The sequence below is a fragment of the Artemia franciscana genome, unplaced genomic scaffold (assembly GCF_032884065.1).
Source record: "Artemia franciscana unplaced genomic scaffold, ASM3288406v1 Scaffold_898, whole genome shotgun sequence".
Classification (NCBI taxonomy): domain Eukaryota; kingdom Metazoa; phylum Arthropoda; class Branchiopoda; order Anostraca; family Artemiidae; genus Artemia; species Artemia franciscana.
Window position 1 is genome coordinate 274,315 of NW_027068936.1, and position 24,309 is coordinate 298,623.

Here is a 24,309-nt window from a genome sequence, read left to right on the forward strand (position 1 = left end):
TTTGTCGAAAATCACCGAAAAAGAAAAGTGCCCTTTTACCCAGTTTATATTATTTTGTAAGATAGTCTAAGCAAAACCATAATTCTGGCTCAATGACTAGATAGATGTAAAACCAATTAAATAAAAAAAAAACAAGTTTCTGTTCGTTTTAAGTGCTAATGTTGCTCCTTACTTTCAGTTGTAAAACTTATTTTTTTTATTTAATTTCTGAACGTTTTGTAATCAATAAATGTTTTGATTTTGGCTCTCCGCAGAGGAATTTGCATATATTTTTTTTTTTTTTTTTTTTTTGGCTAAATGGCTTTCTCATTATTTTGATCGAATGATTTTGAGAAAAAAAGAGCGGGGAGGAAGCCTAGTTGCCCTCCAATTTTTTGGTTAATTAAAAAGGCAACTAGAACTTTTATTTTTTTACGAATCTTTTTATTAGTAAAAGATATACGTAACTTATAAATTAGCTTACGTAAAGAATTTTTTATTCTCATGTTTTTGTTACACATATGAGAGGGTTCGCCCCCTCGTCAGTATCTCTCTTTAAACCAAATCTTAAATTTTATCCCAATTCATTAAGAATGAGCCCTGAATCGCAAAAGCCGTAGAATAAATAGTTGACATTACTAAAAATACTTTAGCGTAAAGAGCGAGGTATTAGGAGGAGGTGAGCCCCTCATATGGGTAATAATTTCTGTTCGTTTTAAGTTTTAATGCTGCTCCTTACTTCTAGCTGAAAAAAAAACTTTTTCATATTTATTTTTTCATTGTTTTTTTTTTAAGTAATGCTAGTAAATCCTGCGCTCCCTTCATGGAAATTTTCTTCCTCCATGACAAATTCCTCGATGAAAAGTTCCCCCAGTATATCCCCCTCTTCTCAACCCCTTCCCCCAACCAAAAAATCCTCCTGAAAACGCCTGTACACTTCCCAATAACCATTACTATATGTAAGCACTGGTCAAAGTTTGTAGCTTGTAGCCCCTCCCACGGGGACTGTGGAGGAATAATTCGTCTCCAAAGACATAGCTATAAGGTTTTTCGACTACGTTGAATAAAATGGCTATCTCAGAATTTTGATCCGTCGATTTTGGGAAAATAATTAGCGTGGGAGGGGGCCTAGGTGCCCTCCAATTTTTTTGGTCACTTAAAAAGGGCACTAGAACTTTTCATTTCCTTTAGAATGAACCCTCTCGTACCATTCTAGGGCAACTGAGTCGATACGATCATCCCTGGGAAAAAAAAAATAAAAAAATAAAAATAAACACGCATCCATGATCTGCCTTCTGGCAAAAAATACAAAATTCCACATTTTTGTAGATAAGAGCTTGAAACTTCTACAGTAGGGTTCTCTGATACGCTGAATCTGACGGTGTAATTTTCGTTAGGATTCTATGACTTTTAGGGGGTGTTTCCCCCTATTTTCTAAAATGACGCAAATTTTCTCAGGCTCTTAACTTTTGATGCGTAAGACTAAACTTGATTAAACTTATATATTTAAAATCAGCATTAAAATGCGATTCTTTTGATGTAGCTATTTGTATCAAAATTCCATTTTTTAGAGTTTTGGTTTCTATTGAGCCGGGTCGCTCCTTACTACAGTTCGTTACCACGAACTGTTTGATAATTCCAATAAAACAAATATCTTGTCCTTTCGGTGCAAGTTACAGTTGTAGGCTTGTCACAAAATTTCAAGTTTATGTCACAAGATAAAACTTAAGCACATAATTATATGGAGGTTAGCTAGATGCTATTTATTCATTAACGTCGAAGGCGTGGATTGAAGTCCATCATTGCATAGTAAATTTGTCGAAATAACCTATGCATTAAGGAAACGTTATCAGTGTGACCTTAAAAAAAATACAGAAAATACTTTGTTTTATAAAAACGACTAAAGCTGTGTAAGAAAATGAATAAATATAGCACGGATAACTTGGCGCTAGTTAAGAGCGAACTATAAACTTCGGGTTCCAAAAATAAAAATAGTAAATTTAACCGTATTTTTTTTTCATAGCGCTCATCATTTAAGGATACGCTTAATAAAAAGTATCAGAGATGTAATAAAAAGTTTTTCGAAGACCCTCTATCATGATAAGTTGTATTAAGACGTGTTAGGCGATTACCTAGCCTTTATTTCTTCCTGGGTTTATGCAAACGTAAATCATTCTGATCTAAAGCCCTATGACACGATAAAAAGTTCCATAAAAACAAAGCGTTTGTACGTGCTATAGTTCACGCAACGCGCATACTGTTGAACGTTGTAGTGTTTTTCTTGTTGTTTGATTTTTGTGTATTAATTCTGTTTTTTTTTATGTTTCTTACACATTTTGCCGCCCACAAATGTATCACATGCTTTCTTCAGAAGAAGATGAAAAGTATAACAGGGAAATAGGCAATAGGGAAAATAAACATTTTCTTTCGCAACATTCCTAAGGAAATAGGGCCTTCTTAAACTTGGTTCCTAGCATTCCTAGTCTCTTGTACTGCATTTCAATACACTACTTTTAGATGTTTTGAGCCATCCAAAATAAATCAGAACTCTAATGAATAGAACACTAATGCAAAAAAGATCTTCTAGAGGACAATTGCCAGGTATTTTTTACAGGCCATGTAGCAAACCTGTTGTTTAACGTTCGCACGTATTTTGAAGCAGAGATCAGTCCAATTCGCTAATAAATTAATCACCAATACGGGCCAAAATGCCATAATTTTTCTCCCCAATCCCATTATTTAATAATCCTCGTCTAACTTATTTCAAAAAGGTGTTAGACGAAAAACAGTATCCGCGGGGGGGGGAGGGGGTAATGAGTTTAAACCCACCTACGATATTTCTGCCTGAATCGTAATAAAGTAACAAAAAAGCATTTGTTGCGTTTTATAATTTTTTCTGTAAAACACCCCCTCAAAAAATAATCCCCCTCTTGTAAAAAAAATTATGAATACAGCCTTGGTGAGATGCCCACATATCGTAAAAATGCACTTAAAATGTTTCGATTGCGTAGTGGTGTTTTTTTCCCCATTCCGAGCTATGTTTATGTCCCACACGAAAGAACTCAGATCCTTTCAAAATTTTATTTGCATATTGAAGAATACACCAGATACAAGGATAAATTTACTGGTTCTTACGATTCCTGAAACACTATGTCCGTTTATTTAGAACAATAAGAAGCTTTTTTAAAAGTACTAAAAAACATTAACATAAAGAGCGAGGTGTTGAGAAAGAAGAACCCCTCTCATATACGTAACAATCATTGTTCTTTTTAAGTTTTCGATGTTGCTCCTTACTTTCAGTTGAAAAAACTTTTTATTTATTTACTTATTTATAAATGGATTCAAGTGCGAACATATTGATTAGCAAAATAACAATATTTTTTGAATACTTTTTGCACTAAGTTTGAATAGTTTTTCCGTTATTGTTTTACAGATCGATAGGATCTTTTATCAGCGTCTGAACAGAGGCGCCATTTGGGGGGGGTCAGGGGTGGCCAAATGCCCACCCCAGATTTTCCAGGGGGCCCAAGCTTCCACCACAAAGGCCCTTTCTCGGCCATAATTATCCATTATGTCCAACATAATCCATTCTGCTCAAATGATTTGAACTAACTGCACGCCTATTAGCCAAAAGAGCGTAATTACCTGACGACCCTTGGGGTAATTACGCTATTTGCTATTAATCACTGTAAACTTTGAAAGTAGGTTAGATTCATAATAAAAGTCTCAAGTTCTGTCAAATGACCCATGCCCACCCCAAGATTTCGCCCAAATGGCGCCTCTGCGTCTGAACTTACCATTAGCCTATATGATATGTGTACGCACCTGTGATCTGGTGAGTGTCATTCATCAAAGCACCCCCACCTGTCAAATCAGTTCTTACGAAAAGACTAGTGCCATTGGCGTTCAACGCTGACACGAATCGACTCATTTCTGTGGGGTTCTCCATGGCATTAATATTTTTCACATCTTTAGGGAGAATACTGTTATTGTTATGAGGCTTGCGCTCGGATTGTACAGCTGAAAAAAAAGGTAATGATCAAGGTCGTGTTAACCAATTGGTTTTTATATGTTGCAGCCAAGGGGACCCAAGTTTGAGGTGTCTACCCATACTTTTCAAACATAATGCAACTTTCCAATACTTGTACTTGCTTGCAACCCATTTCCCCGACTTTCCAATACAATACTTGCAATCCATACTTTTCAAACATAATGCAAGTTTCTTCATTATGGATCAAAATATTTTCAAGCTGTTGCTGCCCAATAATTGAAGTCCCATTCACAATGGGATTTTACACTTTGGTTTTGTCATGTTTTTTTTTATGTTCCTAGCATCCCGATTTCAGCTTATTCCTAGAAAGTGGTAAGGGTATAACCTCTGTGGTTTTTACGGAAAATGTGGACCTTATGCCGGATTGATGAATATGATAGCATTTTGGAAAGCTTCGTAAAACTCTTACCTGGGGCGAAAAAGGACGGTTTTTGCTTGTCCTTGGGCCAGAGCCTAAAGTGTGTGAAGTGAATTGGAGTTTTATAGCCTATGTCAGAGAGAACTATCTGAAGTTATGCAATAAAGCTTTCGTTTCGTCAAACCATGTTTCTGCTTTCGAGTGGAAAGCACCGTTTTAGCAGGCAAGAAGGCAGGCACCAGTTTCAAATTGAAGATGGACTAAAATCTATAAGTATTAAATATATGCAGCAGTTACCCGGCCCCAGAACCAATATATCTTCTTTGAGTGATAAATAGAAAAACTTACAGAAATAAAAAAGAGACATTTTTCCACGGGTCCGAAAGTGCTGCCATCTATTGTTTCTACCCATTTCTTTCTGAGTTTATCATTCGGTTTTTTGCACTTGGGATTGCGGTAGAGAAATGGTATTAGATGTGCCTCTTATAATAAAGAAGTTCTCTCATTGCTAAAAAAATTAGAGTTTATTCTTTGCTCCTTTCTAAGTGACGACGTTATAAACTTGGCCTACGGTAAAAAAGTCAACTTTTGAAAAAAGATAGAAAGAGATTTTTGACGGCATTCAATAGCTCTTGATGAGCTGATCATTTTTTTGCATTTTTGGTAGAAAATTCCTTCATGAGATATGCCATTTGGAAAGTTTAAAGGGGTTGACAACTTCAGTAGTAAGGTACACACTGAAACCAAAAATAGGCCGATACCAATTGTGAGACATGTAGGGAATTTTAAACAACAGTCGGCTATTAGAGCTCATTATCATCTTTGGCAATGAGGGGTTCACTACTTTTGTTAGTTCAAGTTCAAGTTCATTTATTTATTAATCGCACATACATATATATATAAATGACATAGGCCCATGGGGAGACAAGCTCGAAAAACTAGGCCTAGACAAAGATAAAATAATAACACACTACAATACAAAGATAAACATGACGGCAAAGATACAATAACACAACAATAATATGAAAGTAGCAGCTAGCCCAGGATCATTCAATACTATTGAAGAAATTAAAAATGTCCATATTATTAAATATAAATTAATACTGGAAGACAGCTGAGAGGCCCATAATCACCCAGACCAACGAATCATACAAAAACTTTGCCTTACTAAAAAGATACTTAAAAATAATCCTGAACTAAATGAAATTTAAGTTTCCTTTTTATTAAATGGATAGAAGAAAAATTATCAATAAAAGTCTTGTGAGCATCCCAGCACCGAGCTATTGACACAAACGGAGCGAATTTAGATCTCTCAGTATTATATTTGTCAATGTAGATATCCTTTTTTTGTCGAGTGTTATAATTATGTAAATCTTGTGATTGGGAGAACAAACTTTGATGGAGGTAATATGGTGGTAATTTCTTAATGTCATAATTGATTTTGAAAAGAATTGCTCCAAAAGCAAATTGTTGAGAGACTGGAAGTATATCTAGATAAGTATATAAAGATGCAGTAGAAGACAGAAGACTTATTTGGAAGTTCAATAGGTGATGGAATAAACAGTTTAAGGATTCTTAGTTGGTATATCTATTATTTGTTTCCGGTGTATTTGATGGTAAGACTAATTTGGTTCCAGATGTAAGACATACAGGGGACTTGTAAGTAATAATTGGCTGTTAGGCTACAACCATCTTCAACAGTGAGGGGTTTGCAACTTTTGCGAGTTGGTGTACCTAGTATTTATTTTAAGATCCTTACAGATTAACAACCATTTTATATTAAGGGCTTGAATTTGAGATCCCTTAAAATTGTACTATCATTTTGAGAACATTTTTCTTCAAACATATTATCTTTATTTACCGGGATAAGGGACCTGAAGCGGGGGATTCCTTACATCGGGTCCTCAATCCGGGGTTTGTTATATTTTTACTTCATCATTAAAAAAAAATCCTCAGAATAAAAAGACCCCAAATTTTCATTAGACAAAAGGCCCGCTTGGGACCCGAGGTTCCGTGCGAGGATTTGTCGCAGATTTTTAGAACAACGGAGGCATAACATATACTCAACTCTTTTTTTAGAAGGTGTGCGGGCCTTTTTTGTGAACACCCTGTAATTAAAATGATTCAGAAATATGAAACTTATTTACTTTGAATGAAATCTGCCTGATAATATGATCGTAAAACTTTCGATGTCGTAGGCTGCTCATTCTCGGAATTTGTGCCAAGCTATTACTATTTTTAATTGCCGCTTCTGTGCAAGAACAACAGAAAAAAAAGAATGATTTCACATTGATGTCAAATCATTCAATGACATTCAATCATTCATGATGTCAATGACATTGGTGACATTGATGTCGATCATGAACCTGAGATTCTTGATGTTTTGTAGTTTCATTTCCACATCGACCTTAAGGAAATGTCTCTTTTTACACTGAAACGGCTAAAGCAACCAAAACCCAGTTCAAAGATTATTCGAATAGCTCACGCAAAGAGCATGGGAAACTATAGTTACCTATGAAGCTACCAATATATAATATGGTAACTGTGGAAACTAAGAGTTACCAATACTCATTGAGCTTACGTTTCAGGTATAAGGCAGTTGCTTGAATTAAGTCTTGATGGGTGTTTGCCCCATTTTTTTTAGCATATCAATGGGCTAAGAACCTACATATTTTGGCAGAAATAAAATTTAACGAATACTTGGTGATTCTAGTCTTACTTTATGCGCCATTTTTCTCGCAAACCTCTTTCTTCATTCTACTCTGATCAGTTAGTCCTGTAATTTTAGCCAAAATAGGGTAAGTATCTTGGAATTTGAGACAGTCAGCTATAGATTCGTATAAGCTTTTATAATGGCACTCTACAATTTGTCTCACTATCACAGGGTGACCGTGACTACAGATTTCAATGGTCAAAGGTGAAAAAAAAAATATTTTGCATGTTGTTTCCAAGTATCTCAGTTCCTGTGGGGTTTATGGTATTTGTGTTTATTGCAAATATTGTTGAGGACTAAATTCTCTACAATTTTTGTTTCAAGTTTTTTCTATGTTCAATCGTTTTTTAGATAGTGGGCAGCGAGGGCACGGTATTTATCTATATAGAGTATTCAAGAATAACCGGTAATCACGATAAAAAAATCTATAAAGTTTTTATGTTCAGTCCTTGTTTAGATATTAAGAAGCGAGGGAACCATACTTATCTATACAGAGTATTATTCAAGATTATTCGGCAATCACAATAAAAAAAAAAATCCATAAAAATCTATGTTGAATCGTTGTTTAGATAGTAGGCATTGAGGGCACGGTATTTATCTATATAAAGTACTATTCAAGATTAACAGTAATCAAAATAAAAAAAAATTCATAAAAATTCTCTGTTCAATCCTTCTTTAGATAGTAAGGAGCGAGGGAACAGTGGTTATCTATATAGAGTATTATTCAAGATTATTCGGCAATCACGATAAAAAGCGCATGAAGTATAAAAATTATTTATAAAAACATAATTATACATAGTTTTCCTTTCTTATTAATTATTACATTATATATAATACACTTTTTGCTTTAATTCAATATACTTCTATTCATTAATAATTATTACCTATTAGTGTAAATAAAAATCATTAAGTGGGACACTTTAATTACAATATGATGATATCCTCATTTATGACTAATAACATTTGATTTAGAAAATAGTTAAAAAAATCTTCTTTAAAATATATAAGCTTTTAGATTCTTTTATAACGGTAAAATTTATACCTGTGAGGTATACAGCACCCAGGGAGGTGCGAAAAATAATGTAGAACAATAAGCGGTTTAAGGACTTTGATAAGATTATCACCAAGTTCTCTCTTAAATGTTTTAATTGGCAGGAATATTGAATTTACGTCAAATATCACTGAATTATAAGATCTTAGCATGTTAATGAAGCAAAAACGATAATCTGAGCAGAAATGTGTAAGATCTTAGAATTTCAACGAAGCAAAAAATAAAGTTGTTGTAAATCTGCGTTAAATTGATTTTTATTTCCGACATATTAATAGTAATGCGCATATTTAGAAGGTTTGGAGTTATTTAAGCTCGGGAAACATAAAAATTAGCAAATCATACAGGCATTTTAAAGAAAAATATTGTAATTTAGAGGAGTGAGGAAAAACACGATGCCCCCTTCCCCCAACCATCAGAATATGTAACTGGTCTATATAAAACTGTTCTCATATGCAGCCATTTAGTTGCAAAGCTTTCACTAGATAAAAATACATGGAAAAAGAAGCATGCAATAGTAACATAGATACAAATATGCTTAAAATATAAAAATATGTTAAATATTTCTAAATCCATATCTTTTTGCATAAATCATAAGCACATGGCCTCTTGATGATAATCAGGCATTAATATGCGCATGGAACGAAGTCGTGTCAAAGGGTTGAGACCTAGAACAGAAGGTTACTTTTTTTTCTTGGCATTAAACTTTACCCAAAATTATCATAGTAATGATAGGATAACCCGAGGAATAGAGGCAGAATATAACCTCTGTGTCCTCCCTGCATACTACAGTGGACATCATCAACTAAATAATAATAAAAAAAATTAAAATTACGTATTTTATCCCCTTTCTTTGGCCAAAAACACGTTGAAGATATTAAATTTACAATATAAGGACATACTACTACAAAAAAAAACTAAAACTATGTTAAAAAACACTGTTTTAAAGGTTTACGGGGGGCATTTCAGGTATCAGCATGTTGACAGACTATAAGTAGTGGAAGTTGCTCTCCGGCAAATAGTTTGGGTTTTCGTTTATTGATCCCTTAGCAATTTCCTCCAGAACATTTTCTAAATTCCCACTAGCGGTTCCTTAATGTAGGCTATGGTATCGTAAATAGTGTACTAAAAGTATGCATTTACGCGCGCTCTATGTATTTACGTCCACTGGACTATTGGAGCGTAAAATTATATTCAGAGCTTGCAATTGCAATTTAAGTTTGCCAATTGAGTTTTTAATATTATTTCTTATTACCTCGAACTGTTTATGGTTTAAACAGCGGGTAACCGCAAGTGTTTTATGTACCAATCGCCCTTCAAGCATTTGAACAGAGTAAATAAAACAAAATAAACATACAAATCCAAGCAAATATAACTCAAATGAGCACTACAACATCAATTGGGGGAGGGATACATCTACTCTCTAGATTTCCAACCCTCATCATTAAAAACTACTTTTGGTATTTCCACTGAAAAAATTCAAATAGCAGATTTTTCACTGAAAAATTACGCTTCTCGCGTAAAGTCAGCCCCGTCATATATAAGATCATTTTACTTACTTTAAAATGCTAAATCTGCTCTTCACTTAAAAAGAATTAATTTCATATTTGTTTCAAATATCATACTAAGACGAACCCTGAACATTTGAAGGGCTACCACCTCCCTCATCCCCTTACCCTTTTTATACTAAAGTTGTGCTTCGGTATAGATAAAATGGAAACAAATGCTTAATTTGGGGTGTATTTGCCTTAAACAATAAAATAAGATTATTCTACACATAAGCGGGCCTGTCAAGGATGGAAGGAATGTTGGTGTATCTGTCTCCTAGATTTTCTTCCCCGTCCCCCTAGGTTTTGAAAATTACCTATTTTTTTAATTTTCATTGAAAATGGTCCTTTTTGGCATTTTCATGGGAAATTTAAAATGAACAAAATTACCCCCTAAATTTTCACAAATTTATTTAGCCCCCCCCCCCCCAAACACACACATTTTTCCAATTGACATCATTTAATTGTCATGAAAGAGTTTTTTTTTACAATATTGTTCTTGTATCAGAGTATTCACTCTTGAAGCATTTAGATAAAAAATAAATCAAAATTTAGCGTAAAGACGAGGAAGCCGAAGTCAACCCCATATAATATATTAGACAATTTTGGTTAGTTTCAAAATCTAACATTGCTCTTTACTTTTATTCGACAATACTTTTTTCCAGTTTCTTTTTCGATTTTAAAATCAAATTCAAAGAAACCCTGAAGAGGAGGCCCTTACCCATTTCTAGCTTTTTAAACTAAAGTTAACTTTTTGCAAAAAAAAAAAAAAAAATGTGCTTTAGAAGTAACAACTCAGACGTATTTGTTTTACATAAAACAAGATTGTCATACACATGAGTGAGCCTGCCAACCTCATAAGCCTAATGAACAATGAAATGAAATGAGAAAAAAACTGCCTAATGAGAAAAAATTGTCATTGAAATTGGTTCAGGAATGGTATTTATTTTAGTTAGTCTTAAAAGTTTATTACGAAAAATTATATGGCGTGGTCGAAAAAGCCTGATAGCCACAAACAATAGCGCCAGATCGAAATGGAAAGTGTACCATTGGAACTAATACGGTAAAAACCTTGGATAGAATAATTGCAGTCCTTCATCTTAACCAACAAGGAAAATCACTTTTTTGCACTGGCATGCCCTTTTTATGAATTATACTATCTATAAGAGCCACATGGCACTAAAAATGACAATATTGGTCCCATTTCTCAAGCGATGGGGCTAGTGGGCTGTCAGAACATAGTAGAGAGATGTTAAATATCTCATGAATTCTATTAATTTCACCATCTGTAAGTGTCACATGGCTCTAAAAATGGCACTTTTGGTGTCGTGTCTAAATTCAAAATTGGGGCTAGTGGGCTACCAAAACACCGTAGAGAGATGTTCCATGGCTATTGCTAAAAGCTATTGCTTACATACAGGTGCTTTTATCAACTATACCATCTGTAAGTGCCATTTGAGACTAAAACGGTACTTTTGGTGGCATTTTTCGAGTAAAAAGGTGAAAAGACTAAGTAATTCTAATTAAGTAATTTGGTCATAACTTAAACTAAAATAAAGCATAAAAGCGTTAGTGAAAGCAACTGCAACTTAAAAATGGTGCAAAAAACGTTCACAAACCGCCGAGCAGAAGGGTGAGGTCCTTACAGTAGCTTCTCATCCCCATCGCTAAACATTTTTGAAGACGGCAGTATTGACATCTATTTCTATGGTGTTTGTTTATTTCACACTCTCTTTTTCCCCAGCAAACGTAGGCAAGACGTTTCCTGATGCTTCGCTTGAAAAACCCTTTACAACCTTCGCAACTTATTGCTCCGTAGTGACGACCTAAAAACACAGAATAGCAAATTTTAGAATTTATCATAAATCAACTTTAAAAAACAGTAAAATTATTTGTCATAAATAGTCTATTAATCTTAATAAGCAATAATTTACTAATTTGAAAGGCTTATAGTTTCAAAATAAAGATTTATAACAGTCCTGTGGTGGCCCTGTGGGTTTGACCTTAGCTTGGTAATGAGGGACCCAGAGATCGAATCATGCTGCAGTAATGTACTGCAGGGCCAACGCAGGGACCTTAGTAGTCAAGAAGCGCCGTTAATCTGATTACTACTTACTTAAAGATATGTAACATAACCAAAGAAAAGACTGCCAGACCACAGATATAAAGAGAGAAAAAAAACGCACAGAAGGTATGAACAAGAAACATAACTTTACTACAAACAACGTGGTTGACAATGACACTGCAGAGGATAAGATAAACAAACTTGGCAGAGGACGTCCATGTGATTTGCTGTATTTGACTGAACACTAATTACAATGTAACATATACTCTATGTGTAACTACATATGTTTTATCGAATTTCTAGGAAATAGAAGGATTTTTAAAGGAAAATTTAAAAATGCGCTGTTTTTACTCAGCAATCCCTTGAACTCAATGGGATTTGAGGGGGACAAAATCCCCCTCCTATTAGGGGTAATTTTACTCTTTTGAGTTTCAACGCCGTGGTTTACTTGTTGTTGTAAAAACTTGATTGTCTTAAATATGTACATAAAGGAGCATAAGCTACGATGATTTACTTGCTCTTATTTTTTTTTAAATGGGACATTTCTGTTGACGATACTTTATAAGCGTTAAAATGCATTTAAACGCTTTTCTGATACGTATTAGGGTTTTTTGCAACCCCTCCCCCCAAAAAACAAAAAAAGTCCCTGGGGATTAACATGAATTTGTTTCTACCTCCACCTTCTCCTTGTCTCTTTCTTCGAACTAAATATGTATCAAACAGTTCACGGTAACGAACTGTAAGTAAGGAGCGACCCGGCTCAATAGTAACCGAAATTCTAAAAAACAGAATCGTGATACAGATAGACATATCAAGAGAATCGCATTTTATGCTGATCTTAAATATATTAAATAAAAAAAACTAGTTCTTTTAACTGAAAGTAAGGAGCGATATCAAAACTTAAAACGAACAGAAATTACTCCGTATATGAAATGGGTTGTCCTCTCCGCAATCCCTCGCTCTTCACGCTAAAGTTTTTAATTGTTTTAAAAAGTAGAATTGTGGCAAAGAGTCAAACTTTAGCGTAAAGAGCGAGGGATTGCGGAATTAGAAACTTAAAACGAACAGAAATCACTCCGTATATGAAAGGGCTGTCCCCTCCTCAACGTCCCACTCTTTATGCTAAAATTCGACTCTTTCTCTCAACTCTACTTTTTAAAACAGTAAAAAAATTTAGCGTAAAGAGCGGGGCATTGAGGAGGGAACAGCCCCTTTCATATACAGAGTAATTTCATAAATTTAATATAAAATTCATATACAGATTGCAGAGTAATTTATATACGGAGTGATTTCTGTTCGTTTTAAGTTTTAATATCGCTCCTTACTTTCAGTTAAAAAAAAAACTAGTTTTTTAATTTAATTTTTGAATGTTTTTGAATTAATGCATTTTTGATTTTGGCTCTCAGCACATAAATTATTAAAATGAAATTTGCATCTTAATTCTTTTTTTGGCTAAATGGATTTCTCTTAGTTTTGATCAGACGATTTTGAGAAATAAAGGGTGGGGAAGGAGGCCTAGTTGCCCTCCAATTTTTCGGTTACTTAAAAAGGCAACTAGAACTTTTTGTTTTTAACAAACGTTTTTATTAGTAAAAAATAAACGTAACTTAAGAATTAAGTTACGTAGCAAACTTCTATATTCTTATATTTTTTATTATGTGTATGAGGGGGTTTGTCCCCTCGTTAATACCTCGCTCTTTAAACTAAATCTTAAGTTTTGTCCCAATTCTTTAAGAATTACCCTTGAATCAGAAAGGCCGTAGAATAAATAGTTGAAATTACGAAAAATACTTTAGCATAAAGAGCAAGGTATTTATCTCCTCCTAAATACCTCGCTCTTTATGCTAAAGTATTTTTAGAATCCCTCATATGCGTAATAATCTCTGTTTGTTTTAAAGTTTTAATGCTACTTCTTACTTTCAGTTGAAAAAACTTTTTGATGTTTATTTTATAGTAGTGCTAGATAATACTGCGCTCCCTTCATTGAAATTATCTTTCCCCATGACATATTCCTCCAAGAAAAGATCCTCCCACATAGCCCTCTCCCCACAATCCCACCCCCAAACCAAAAAAATCCCCCTGAAAACGTACGTACACTTCCCAATAACCATTACTGTATGTAAACACTGGTCAAAGTTTGTAACTTGCAGCCCCACGCTGTGGGGGAGTGAGTCATCTCAAAGACATAGTCATAATGGTTTTCGACTATGAGGAACAAAATGGCTATCTCAAAATTTTGATCCGTTGACTTTGGGGAAAAAATGAGCATGGGAGGGGGCCTAGGTGCCCTCCAATTTTTTTGGTCACTTAAAAAGGGCACTAGAACTTTTCATTTCCGTTGGAATGAGCCCTCTTCGAACACTCTAGAACCACTTGATCGATACGATGACCCCTGGGAAAAAAACAAACAAATAAACACGTACCCGTGATTCCAAACACGTTTTATAATTCCAAACATTTGCATATAAGGGCTTTAAACCTCTACAATGGGGTTCTATGGTTTGTTTTACAGTTAGGGAGGGGGAGATACCTCAAAGGGTGCATTTTAATACTTGAACATCCCAACTGTATTGAGCCTTCAGATAAATACATAATTATTTCTAAGGGAGAGACGAGGGGAGGGTGGAGGTAAAAATTGATACATAATTCTCAGGGCAGTATACAGGACTTTATCAAATCCCAAAATGTGCAGAATTCATTCCATATCGGAAAGGAACTTCCCCTTCCTCAGCCTCATGGTCATAGAAACTTCGGAAGGCGCTCATTTGATCAGAAATTGAGAGTTCTAGTCTTTTTTTATTAGTCAAAAATGATTGGAGACTAGACAGCCACGGGGGGAGGGAGCAAACGCCGGCTCCCGTTCAACTTGACGCTGCCTGGAGTTTCAAAGAGGATTTGGAGAAATTTCAGGAAAAAAGAACACGAATTTGTCTGTCTAAATCTCACACAAGTAATAAGGGAAAATACTTTTCGTGGTTCAGATTCTCAGAAAAGAATAGACAATTTTAGAAAATTTTAGAAAAAAAGAATAGACAATCTTAGAAAACAATTATTAGTGCAAAATTGCCTTTAAAAAGGAACTCATGGGAGTTGTGAAAGGATAATTTAAGATTACAAAGAGTTTGAGCAATATCAGACCCTCGAGATAAGTGTTTCCGTAAAAATACAGATAATATGATTTGACCTTTATCTGTGAAAGCATACTAAGTAATGTTTGCAGACAATTTAACCTCTTCAGCAGAAGAAATACTGAATATTTACTTACACAGACTGATAAATTAGCATTTATTAGCTATTTCCTTTGTGTAGCTAGAAGCCTTTGTTGTTTTGAGCAAAATTTTGTACGCTAAACGGCTATGGAATAACAGTGTCGTGTTTTAATAAATAACCAAAAACCATAAAAATGCTCAAATAATGAAAAATGCACACGAAAACAAACGAGTTACATGAAAACTATATAAAATTACTGGACGAAGTTTCAAATTTCAAATGGAATTTATGGATGAACAATGGCTAGATTTTAAAAGTAAATTAAATAAAAAAATGTTTTTTTAACTGAAAGTAAGGAGCAACATTAAAACTTAAAACGAACAGGAATTATTCCGTATTTGAAAGGGACTGTCCCCTCCTCAATACCCCGCTCTTTACGCTAAAGTTTGACTCTTTCTCACAACTCTGCTTTTAAACAATAAAAAACTTTAGCGTAAAGAGTGGGGCGTTGAGGAGCGCACAGTCCCTTTCATATACGGAATAATTCCTGTTCGTTTTAAGTTTTAATGTCACTGCTTACTTTCAGTTAAGAAAACTTTTTTTATTTAATTTCTGAACATGTTTGAATTAATGCATGTTTTGATTTTGGCTCACCGCACATGTATAATTAAAATGAAATTTGCATATTAATGTTTTCTGGCTAAATGGCTTTCTCATAGTTTTGATCGGACAATTTTGATGAAAAAAAAGGGGCAGGGGAGGAGGCCTAGTTGCCCTTCAATTTTTGGTTAGTTAAAAAGGCAACTAGAGGTTTTCGTTTTTTACGAACGTTTTTATTAGTAATAAATATACATAACTTACGTAACGTACTTCTATATTTGTATATTTTTATTACGCGTATGAGGGGGTTTGTCCCCTCGTCAATACCTCGCTCTTTATACTAAAGCTTGAATTTTGTCCTGATTCTTTAAGAATGACCAATGAATCACAAAAAAATGTAAATTTTTTTACTTAAGTGTTCACCTCCATACCACACTTCTAGCTTTTGAATATTATATGATGATTTTAGACGATGATGTTTTTGAGACTTTTTACGCTGTGAAAGGATATAACCAATGTATCTTAACCACTTATTATAGAAGATTACGAACTTAACGTGAAAGTTACTTAAATCGCATATCGGATGCTAACATGCTCCTCGAGTTCCTATTGTGTTACTATTAGGAGCACGGAAAGATGGCTCTGGAGTAGATTTTTGCTCCTCGGACGTTTCAAAAGCGTTCCAGGTTTATCGTGGTCAGTTACGGCTTCTTTTACTAAGCTTGGAACGAATTCGTCTATATTATTCGTTCTTCATTTTAGGTATGCTAATTCATCTATTCGATTACGTTAAGGAGATACATGTTTCAGTATGTCCGGAATTCAGCAATGGGGGAGGGGGTCTACCACCATATCTTTTTAACCCTTACCTTTTTTCGTTGCTGCCACGTATTATTCCGTCGTGTTTTTTTTTTCACTAATTTATCTCACAATGCAAATGCTGATAATTTGCTGTCAATTCGATGTTCCAAAGTTAGCCTAATTAGATCGTGTCAGCTACCATAAATTTATACACTAAAAAACTTAAACATTTGGCTTCAATACAATCTACCAATCTCAGTTGGGGTTTCTACTTAGCTAAGTTGGTTCCTGTCGCGCTGGCTCTGCACAATTCTACGAACAAAGTAAGAGCAGGTTATGCTAAAATTGCCCCAAACTGTGGCCAATATTGCCGTTAGGCCTCAACTAAACTTCGGTCAATGACTTGGGACCATTTGATTATTTTTCTATCAGATTTGCATCCCATTGTTAATATTTTACCAGTGCCGTGTTCATGATTCTGTTCGGGGGGGGGGGGCTACACAAGAAACTTTAAAAACACACATCATTTGTTTTAGTTGTTTTTGTCAAGTTTTTACGAGTCAGAAAAATTTTTAGGGGGAGGGTGTATAAACCCTTCCCTGAATACGGCCGTAAATTTTTACTATTCAATCTTTCTTTTTAGGTACAATAAATTAGTGAATTTAGGGAGGATTTGTGGAGATGTAGAAACCAAATAATCGTTCCTGAGTTTGGTGCTGCTGACTATTTTTATGTCTTATAAAAAACTGGATTCAAGTCTAATAAGAGACTCCTTTACGGCTCGATTCTTGTTTTGCTCGATTCTATTGATGTTATTTTTTCTACAATGTTCTATCTTTGTATTCTTCAGTATATATATATATATATATATATATATATATATATATATATATATATATATATATATATATATATATATACTAGCTGTTGGGGTTTTATCAATGGAACATGCCCCCAAAAATATTTCCTTAATTCAACCCATTCTTTACAATTTCCAAAAAATGTCTTTTTGTCAAATGCTCCTCCACATTAGGCAAAATTAAGGATAGCTTCGCAGCCTAGCCTAACCCATATAGTTCCTTCTTTCCCTAAGTTGAAATTCATCAAATCTCATACTTGGCAAATACCCCTTAGACCTGCCTTGAAATAAATCCCAACAACTCTTACAACAAAGGTTTTGTCAGCTTCATAAAAGAATAATAAAAATATGTCAATTAAAAAATGAAAAAAAATAATTTTGAAGACGTTCCTATAAAAGCTTTAGCGTAAAGAGCGAGGGATTGTGGAGGGGACAACCCATTTCATATACGCAGTGATTTCTGTTCGTTTTAAGTTTTAATATTGCTCCTTACTTTCAGCTAAAAAAATTAGTTTTTTTTATTTAATCATAAAAAGCTTGAAATCTGATCAAAGAATTTGACTAAATTCAGACATTTTTTACATATCTTAACACATAAAAAACTGAATTAATGGTGCAAGTACCGACCTGAGGCTCTGTCGCCACAGACAACACATTTCTCTGGACTCGTTGTTATAGTCTGCCCCGACCCCGCCCTCTGAGGTCCAAAAACAGCGCCAAGCCTTGCATTATATCCATTATTATAATTTCGTAGATCCATCATATGTGCAGATTACAGGCTAAAAGAACAATGTTTGTAAAAAAAATACTGCATTAAACAAACCATGAAATGTAGACAAATCTAAGGAAAATATAAGACAGTATGGGCAATATTTTGAAAATTCTTAAATTTTTGTGCTTTGAACATTTCACAATAAAAACTGATATAACATTGAAAAAAACGGTAATTAACTGCAAGTTAAGAGTGATCTTTGCTATAAAAGAAAGAAGTTGGACACCAAATATATATTAAAATAAATTGCAATTGAAGCAGACCTGAAATGTGAAAAATATTTCTTATCACAGCTTTTTTCCACTTGACTTAGAGCAACCTTGGAATAGAAAATATCAGTTTTAGCTAAAGATATTTTTTGCTTAACTCCCAACCCAGATTTTTGCATTAAATTCGAAAATACCATCATGTGCTTTTTACATAGCTCTATACTTTCTTTTTTCCTACAATAGGACTAAAAGAAAACTAAATTTTATTTTTAGTTTAGTTCTACCCATATTGTCAATAGAAGTAGAAGCCTACTGAAGTACTCTATTGCGAAAAAAATTGGTTACTGCTGAGTATGTGCACCTTCAAAATTGATTGAATGAGCTTTTTTAAATTCAGCAATAATCTTATATTTTGTTTAATCTATTTAACTGATTATTAAGAAAATCGGTTTGTTATTCGGGTCATTGTATAAAATATTATGCTTATGTTTGGTAGTAAATAAGTTTAACTCGGTTAAATTTTAGAGCCAGATGAAATAAGAGAAGATAACAAGGGCCAATTATATTAAACAGCCACCATCAGCGTAATATAAAGACAAGGGGGGCGGGGGGGGGGGGTAACAACTTACTCAAAACCAAATTGATAGAAAATTCAAGCTAAAATCATATTTAAAATAAATTTGGAAAGTCGGTGAGGCATCCTTACCTCGCAAAGGTTCAGAAAACAATGACAAAAAAGATTATTGATTCGAACTATTTTAATTGGTTTAATTATGATATTTGCTCTTTTAGCAGCCAGTCTTTTGACCAAAAAAAAAGAAATTATTTTTAAGCTTATGTTATTATGATGTCTTCTCATGCAATTTTTTGCAGTTTGATCTAGTACGCCGCAAGTGACCTTTGGACCGTCTACTGTACATAAATGATCTAGCATTATTGTGTCATTTGTGATCTGGCATGTATCATTGTAGATACATGATCTAGCAAATATCAACAATTAACCAGATTCAAGGTTCGGTGCCATACAAGTTGTTATATTTAAATTTCCATTTCTTCTCTTGTTAACTAACTTACATGATTATTTTATTTGACCTCAAATGATATTATTTTTTATAATATTTGACCTGGGATCTTTCGTCTATCATCGGATGAAGACAGAAGTATGACATATTCAAATTGGTTGACAGAGGCCGTGAGTAAGGATTTAAAGGAAACCTAATTGGAAAGTAAAGAGTGTAGCTTCAATCAGATGGAGGCAAAAGAAGGATGCGCAGCTGCTCCAGCATCAGGCGGCTTGGAGCTGCGACGAGTTGTTAGTAGTAGTATCAGTAGACCTGTGATACAATTATGTATACTGGTTTCTTTTAAATTACATGCCATATTAAACCTTAGATTTTAACACAAATTAATTGACTATCATTTGTATATCATAACTTAACTCATTTGATCAGAGATGAATTACATATGCCTAAATTGAATATATGCATTGACCTGAAATAGACCGTGTCAATTTTATACATGTCAAATTCCATTTCTGTCAAATTTTTTTTTTATTTTAGAAATACTGCAGTAATCACAATAACGATGGGTTATTAGTAGTAGTAGATCTGCGATGGAGTTATGTTTATTGGTTTGTTTTAAATTTTATGCCATAGTAAACCATAAATTTTAACACATATTAATTGACTATCATTTTTATGTCATAAATTAATTCATTTGATTAGAGATGAATTACATATGCCTAAATTAAATATATGCTTTTACCTGAAATAGCCCGTATCATTTCAAATGCATCCAATTAATCAATTTCATATATGTCAAATTCCATTTCTGTCAAATTTCAACTTTCATTTTAGAAATACTGCAATAATCACACACGATGAGCTTTTAGTAGCAGTGTTAGTACATCTGTGATAGAATTATGTTGGGTTGTTAGAAGTAGTAGTAGGATGTTAGTAGAATTAATGATGGGTTATTAGTAGTAGTATTAGTAGATCTGTGATAGAATTATGTTTATTAGTTAGTTTTAAATTTCATGTCATATTATACCATACATTTTAACAAACATCATGTCATTAATTGAATATCATTTTTATGTCGTAACTTAATTCATTTGATCAGAGATAAATTACATATGCCTAAATTAAATATATGATTTGACCTGAAATTGACCGTATCATTTAAAATTCATCCAATTTGTCAATTTTATATATGTCAAATACCATTTCTGCCAAGTTTCATTTTTTATTTTAGAAATACTAGAATAATCACAAACGATGGGTTTTTATTAGCAGTATTAGTACATCTGCGATAGAATTATGTTTATCGGTTTGTTTTAAACTATATGCCGTATATCGATTTTAACAAACATGATGTCATTAATTGGATATCATTTTTACGATGTAACTTGATCCATTTGATCATAGATAAATTACATATACCTAATTTATTTATATACTTTGACCTAAATTAGACCTATCATTGAAGATACATCTAATTTATCAATTTTACATATGTCAAATATCATTTCTGTCAAATTTGAATTTTAGAAATACTGCAATAATCACAACATAAATATAATAGTAGCAACCATTCTTCTGCTCTCCATTAAAGATTTTTGGGACATATCAGCCGCACACCTTCCTTCATGACTCCGCCTTTGCTATGATCTGAATACATGCCAACAATGCTAAGCAGCATAGTATCGAAAACTAAATTTTCGATACTGTTTAATATTTATGCTGTGGCAATAATTGACAAGGATAGGAGGCAATTCAAATCGTCAAAATCGTCATCGTCTTTGAACAGATAACCATATGGAGTGTTAAATTTTTAAAATTTAGAATATAGGCATAATATTTTAGTTTATGAGGCCAGATATAGACATTGATGTCAAAGTGCTGCTACTAACAACTCACTGCAGCACAAAGCCACCCTTCTCCATCCCAATATATCCAAATTCTTCACCGTTACACCCTTCCAAGGAGTTTCAATTTCTCTTAAATCTTCCCTTACAACAGTGATATCTTAATACGTTAATTAATACACTGTATTGTTAGAAAAGGTTAAAATCGCCAAAAACTGGATAGTAGGATACTTTTGAGTGTTGACATATATTTTTCAGGTTAAAGTAACTGAGACGGCTTTAAAACAGCCCACAAAACCCAAAAACAACTCCCCTTCTCTGCTCTGTTCCCCGAGTTAAAATTCCTAATATATTGCAAACAGTATTTTTGCAGATAAGGGTGTATACTGTTTTGATTTACTCAGGTATGCGAGTCGCTTCAAAGAAACTTGAGTGCAAAACTGATTGGACGACCAAGGCAAAACATTTCTATTAAAACCTTTTCATCGACAACAGGTAATCTAAGCAATTTCAGACCATTGCACCTAAGACTGCTTTGATTTCGTGAAAGCAGTCTTTTCGAAATGCGTTCATTTCGACCTTCGTGAGAACTCACCTTCGTATTTGAGTCCTTCATAAAGAATTGCAAAGAAAAAAAAAATGAAATTTACCGTAAAGAGCGAGAGATCGAGGAGGTGGCAGCCCCTCAATTACAGAATAATTTCTGCTCATTTTTGATCCTTAGATAGGTTGAAAAAAATTTTCATATTTAATATCTAATCGTTTCTTGAATTATTCCGGGAAATTCCCCGTCCCTACTTCCGCCAGGAGCTTTCTCCCCATGGACAATTCTTCCCTTGACAAATGCCCCCACAGAAGACAACCCCCTTCCCTCCCAAAATTTTGGTATATTTCTCAATAACAAATACAATATGTAAACAATGAGCAAATTACAGAACTTTCCCTTTCCTCAAAGGCTGTGGGGAGTCATATCATCTCCAGAAGCATAGTTTCTGGACCCTTCAACTATGCTGAACCAAATAGTTATCTCAAATTTTGATCAGATACCTTTGAGGGAAAAGGAGTGTGGAGGGTAATTACCCTCCCATCGTATTGGTCCCTTAAAAAAGAACACTAGAATCTCAGTTACCACCTGAATGAGCCCTCTTTCGATCTTCTTGGGCTATTGGTTCGGTTTAATCGTCCCTTTTATATAAATAAATAAACTCGCATTCGCTATTTTTCTTCTCGGAACCAAATTCCACGTTTTTACAGATAGGAGCTTGAATCGTCTACAGTAGAGTTCTCTGATATGGTGAATCTGACACTGCAACTTTTGGGGGTGTTTTTCCCTTTTTTTGGAAAATAAGGCAAATTTTCTCAGGCTTGTAGCTTTTGCTTGGTAACACTTCTGTTCAGAACATATATATATATATATATATATATATATATATATATATATATATATATATATATATATATATATATATATATATATATATATATATATATATATATATATATATATATATATATATATATATATGTGCATGTAGTAGGAATCTGCGTAAAAAATCTACTTCTTTTTATATAAACTTCATCAAACTCCTTTTTTCAGGGTTTCGGTTACTATTGGACCGAACCGCTCCTTACTTACGGTTCTTTATCACGAACTTCTGGAAAATTGATCTTATAAGGTTAAAATCTTTTCTAGGGCTTTTAAATATTCAGCAACAAGGATGGTTAAGGTTCAGCCTATATGAACCATATAGGCACGTTGGGACACATGACTGAACAGAATAGTCTCTAGTCCCTACGTTCGGAATAGTTCCGAACGTAATAGTCCCTTAGTAAAACGTCAGTCTTAGAAGCTTAGAATCGCTTGAAGATAAACAGAACAAATTTAATTATGTGCATGTTCCGAAAGTTTTTAGTTTTTTTGGAAAAGCGAGCCATAAGAAAAAACAGCTTTTTTATAGTGACTCATATTAGACACTTGGAACAGATGGATATATAGAGTTGGAGCTGACCAACAATAGAAAGAGACAGTATACAAAGCACATATAAAGAAATTATCTCGGAGGGGGGGGAACCTTTCAGAGGGAGGGGGGACAGATCAGTAAACATGCAGAAAACGAAAGTACAGGAGAACATGGAAAAGTCAGACAAATTCAAAGATTATGGATAGGGGGGGGGTCGAGCCCCAAGGTCACTCTGCCTACGTGCCGATAAGAGGTGACAGTTTTACTCGTAGAAAAGCTTTACAACTGTAAACCCGTAAATTCTTGGTATAGCTGCCACTTTAAACTGCCTTCCAGCTTTTAAAAACAGTTTTGAGATCTGGTAAAGTGACACCGGTCTTTTTATTAAACACTTCTTTAAAAAATCAAACTCAACGTTATTCAGATTTTTTTTTTTTAATCTATTAAAATATTCTCTGAGTAGAAGAAAACACATTAGATAAAAACAAAACAAAAACCTGATGGGGGTTGTTGTAAACTATCTTAGGGTTGTAGACCTGATTTTCACAGGGCCAATTATACATATGTTAGGATGGGATATATTCTATTAGGATTTGTAGTATCCAACCATTAAAGTGGGAACACTAGGCCTATACCAATCCTGCGTGATACTTTTGCAGGCCAAAAGACAGTTTTGCAAATGCATCTAGCTTACCGTCAAGAATTGAATAGTTGAAAAAACAGGTAGGCAAAGAGTAACCCTTGAGATTAGTCACGGGTCCTTTAATTTAAAAAAAAATGGAAGCAAATAGGACAAGCTCGAAGAAGATTACACACTTCAACATATCTGAAAACTACGGTTGACGTTTCAAGCCCATGTCTACATTAACAGAAAGACGGATACAGATGGGAACAAATCTCGAGTTTATCATCAAAAACCTAGCTGGGACAGCAAATAACCAAAAATTTACGTTACGTCATGTAGTTTCTGGCTGCAATAACATAAAGTAAAGTAAGTAAGTAAGACGGCACTAGACCCTTAAGGTCCAAACAGACGGTGCTGATCTCTGTTTCATAGCTGTTCAGCCAGGAAGTGCAACGGGGGTCTGGGGGTCAACCATCCTGTGCTTTCACACACCCTTCCTGCTTACCTTCCCCAGATTTCTCAAGGTACCCATTTAGAGCTGGGTCGACTCTCGCTGAGCTTACAGAGTCACGCCACAGCAATAGCATGTCCACAGAACTCAAAGACGTTGGGAGTGGTTTCTTTGGCGACAAAAGCTGCATCTCT

At 34.2% G+C, this 24,309-nt stretch overlaps 2 protein-coding genes across 13 annotated transcripts in view; one reads left to right on the forward strand and one right to left on the reverse strand.

The window, feature by feature from the left end:
• Window positions 1–24,309, forward strand: part of LOC136043738 (orphan steroid hormone receptor 2-like) — a 302,790-nt gene that overhangs the window by 233,950 nt on the left and 44,531 nt on the right. The gene's annotated exons all lie outside the window — the stretch shown is intronic.
• The window catches only part of LOC136043737 (orphan steroid hormone receptor 2-like), a 97,265-nt gene that overhangs the window by 45,071 nt on the left and 27,885 nt on the right, over window positions 1–24,309 (reverse strand). For 2 of the 5 annotated variants that reach the window (XM_065728647.1, XM_065728646.1), the window contains 3 exons: window positions 17,859–18,010; window positions 11,316–11,522; window positions 3,805–3,999 (listed from right to left, as the gene is read on the reverse strand). In XM_065728647.1, the coding sequence (XP_065584719.1) occupies window positions 3,805–3,999; window positions 11,316–11,522; window positions 17,859–17,994 (538 nt within the window). In that variant the 5' untranslated portion in view covers window positions 17,995–18,010. Of the gene's footprint in view, window positions 1–3,804; window positions 4,000–11,315; window positions 11,523–16,440; window positions 16,571–17,858; window positions 18,011–24,309 lie in introns of those variants that run through there. The other 3 variants (XM_065728648.1, XM_065728651.1, XM_065728650.1) reach the window with 3 other exon arrangements.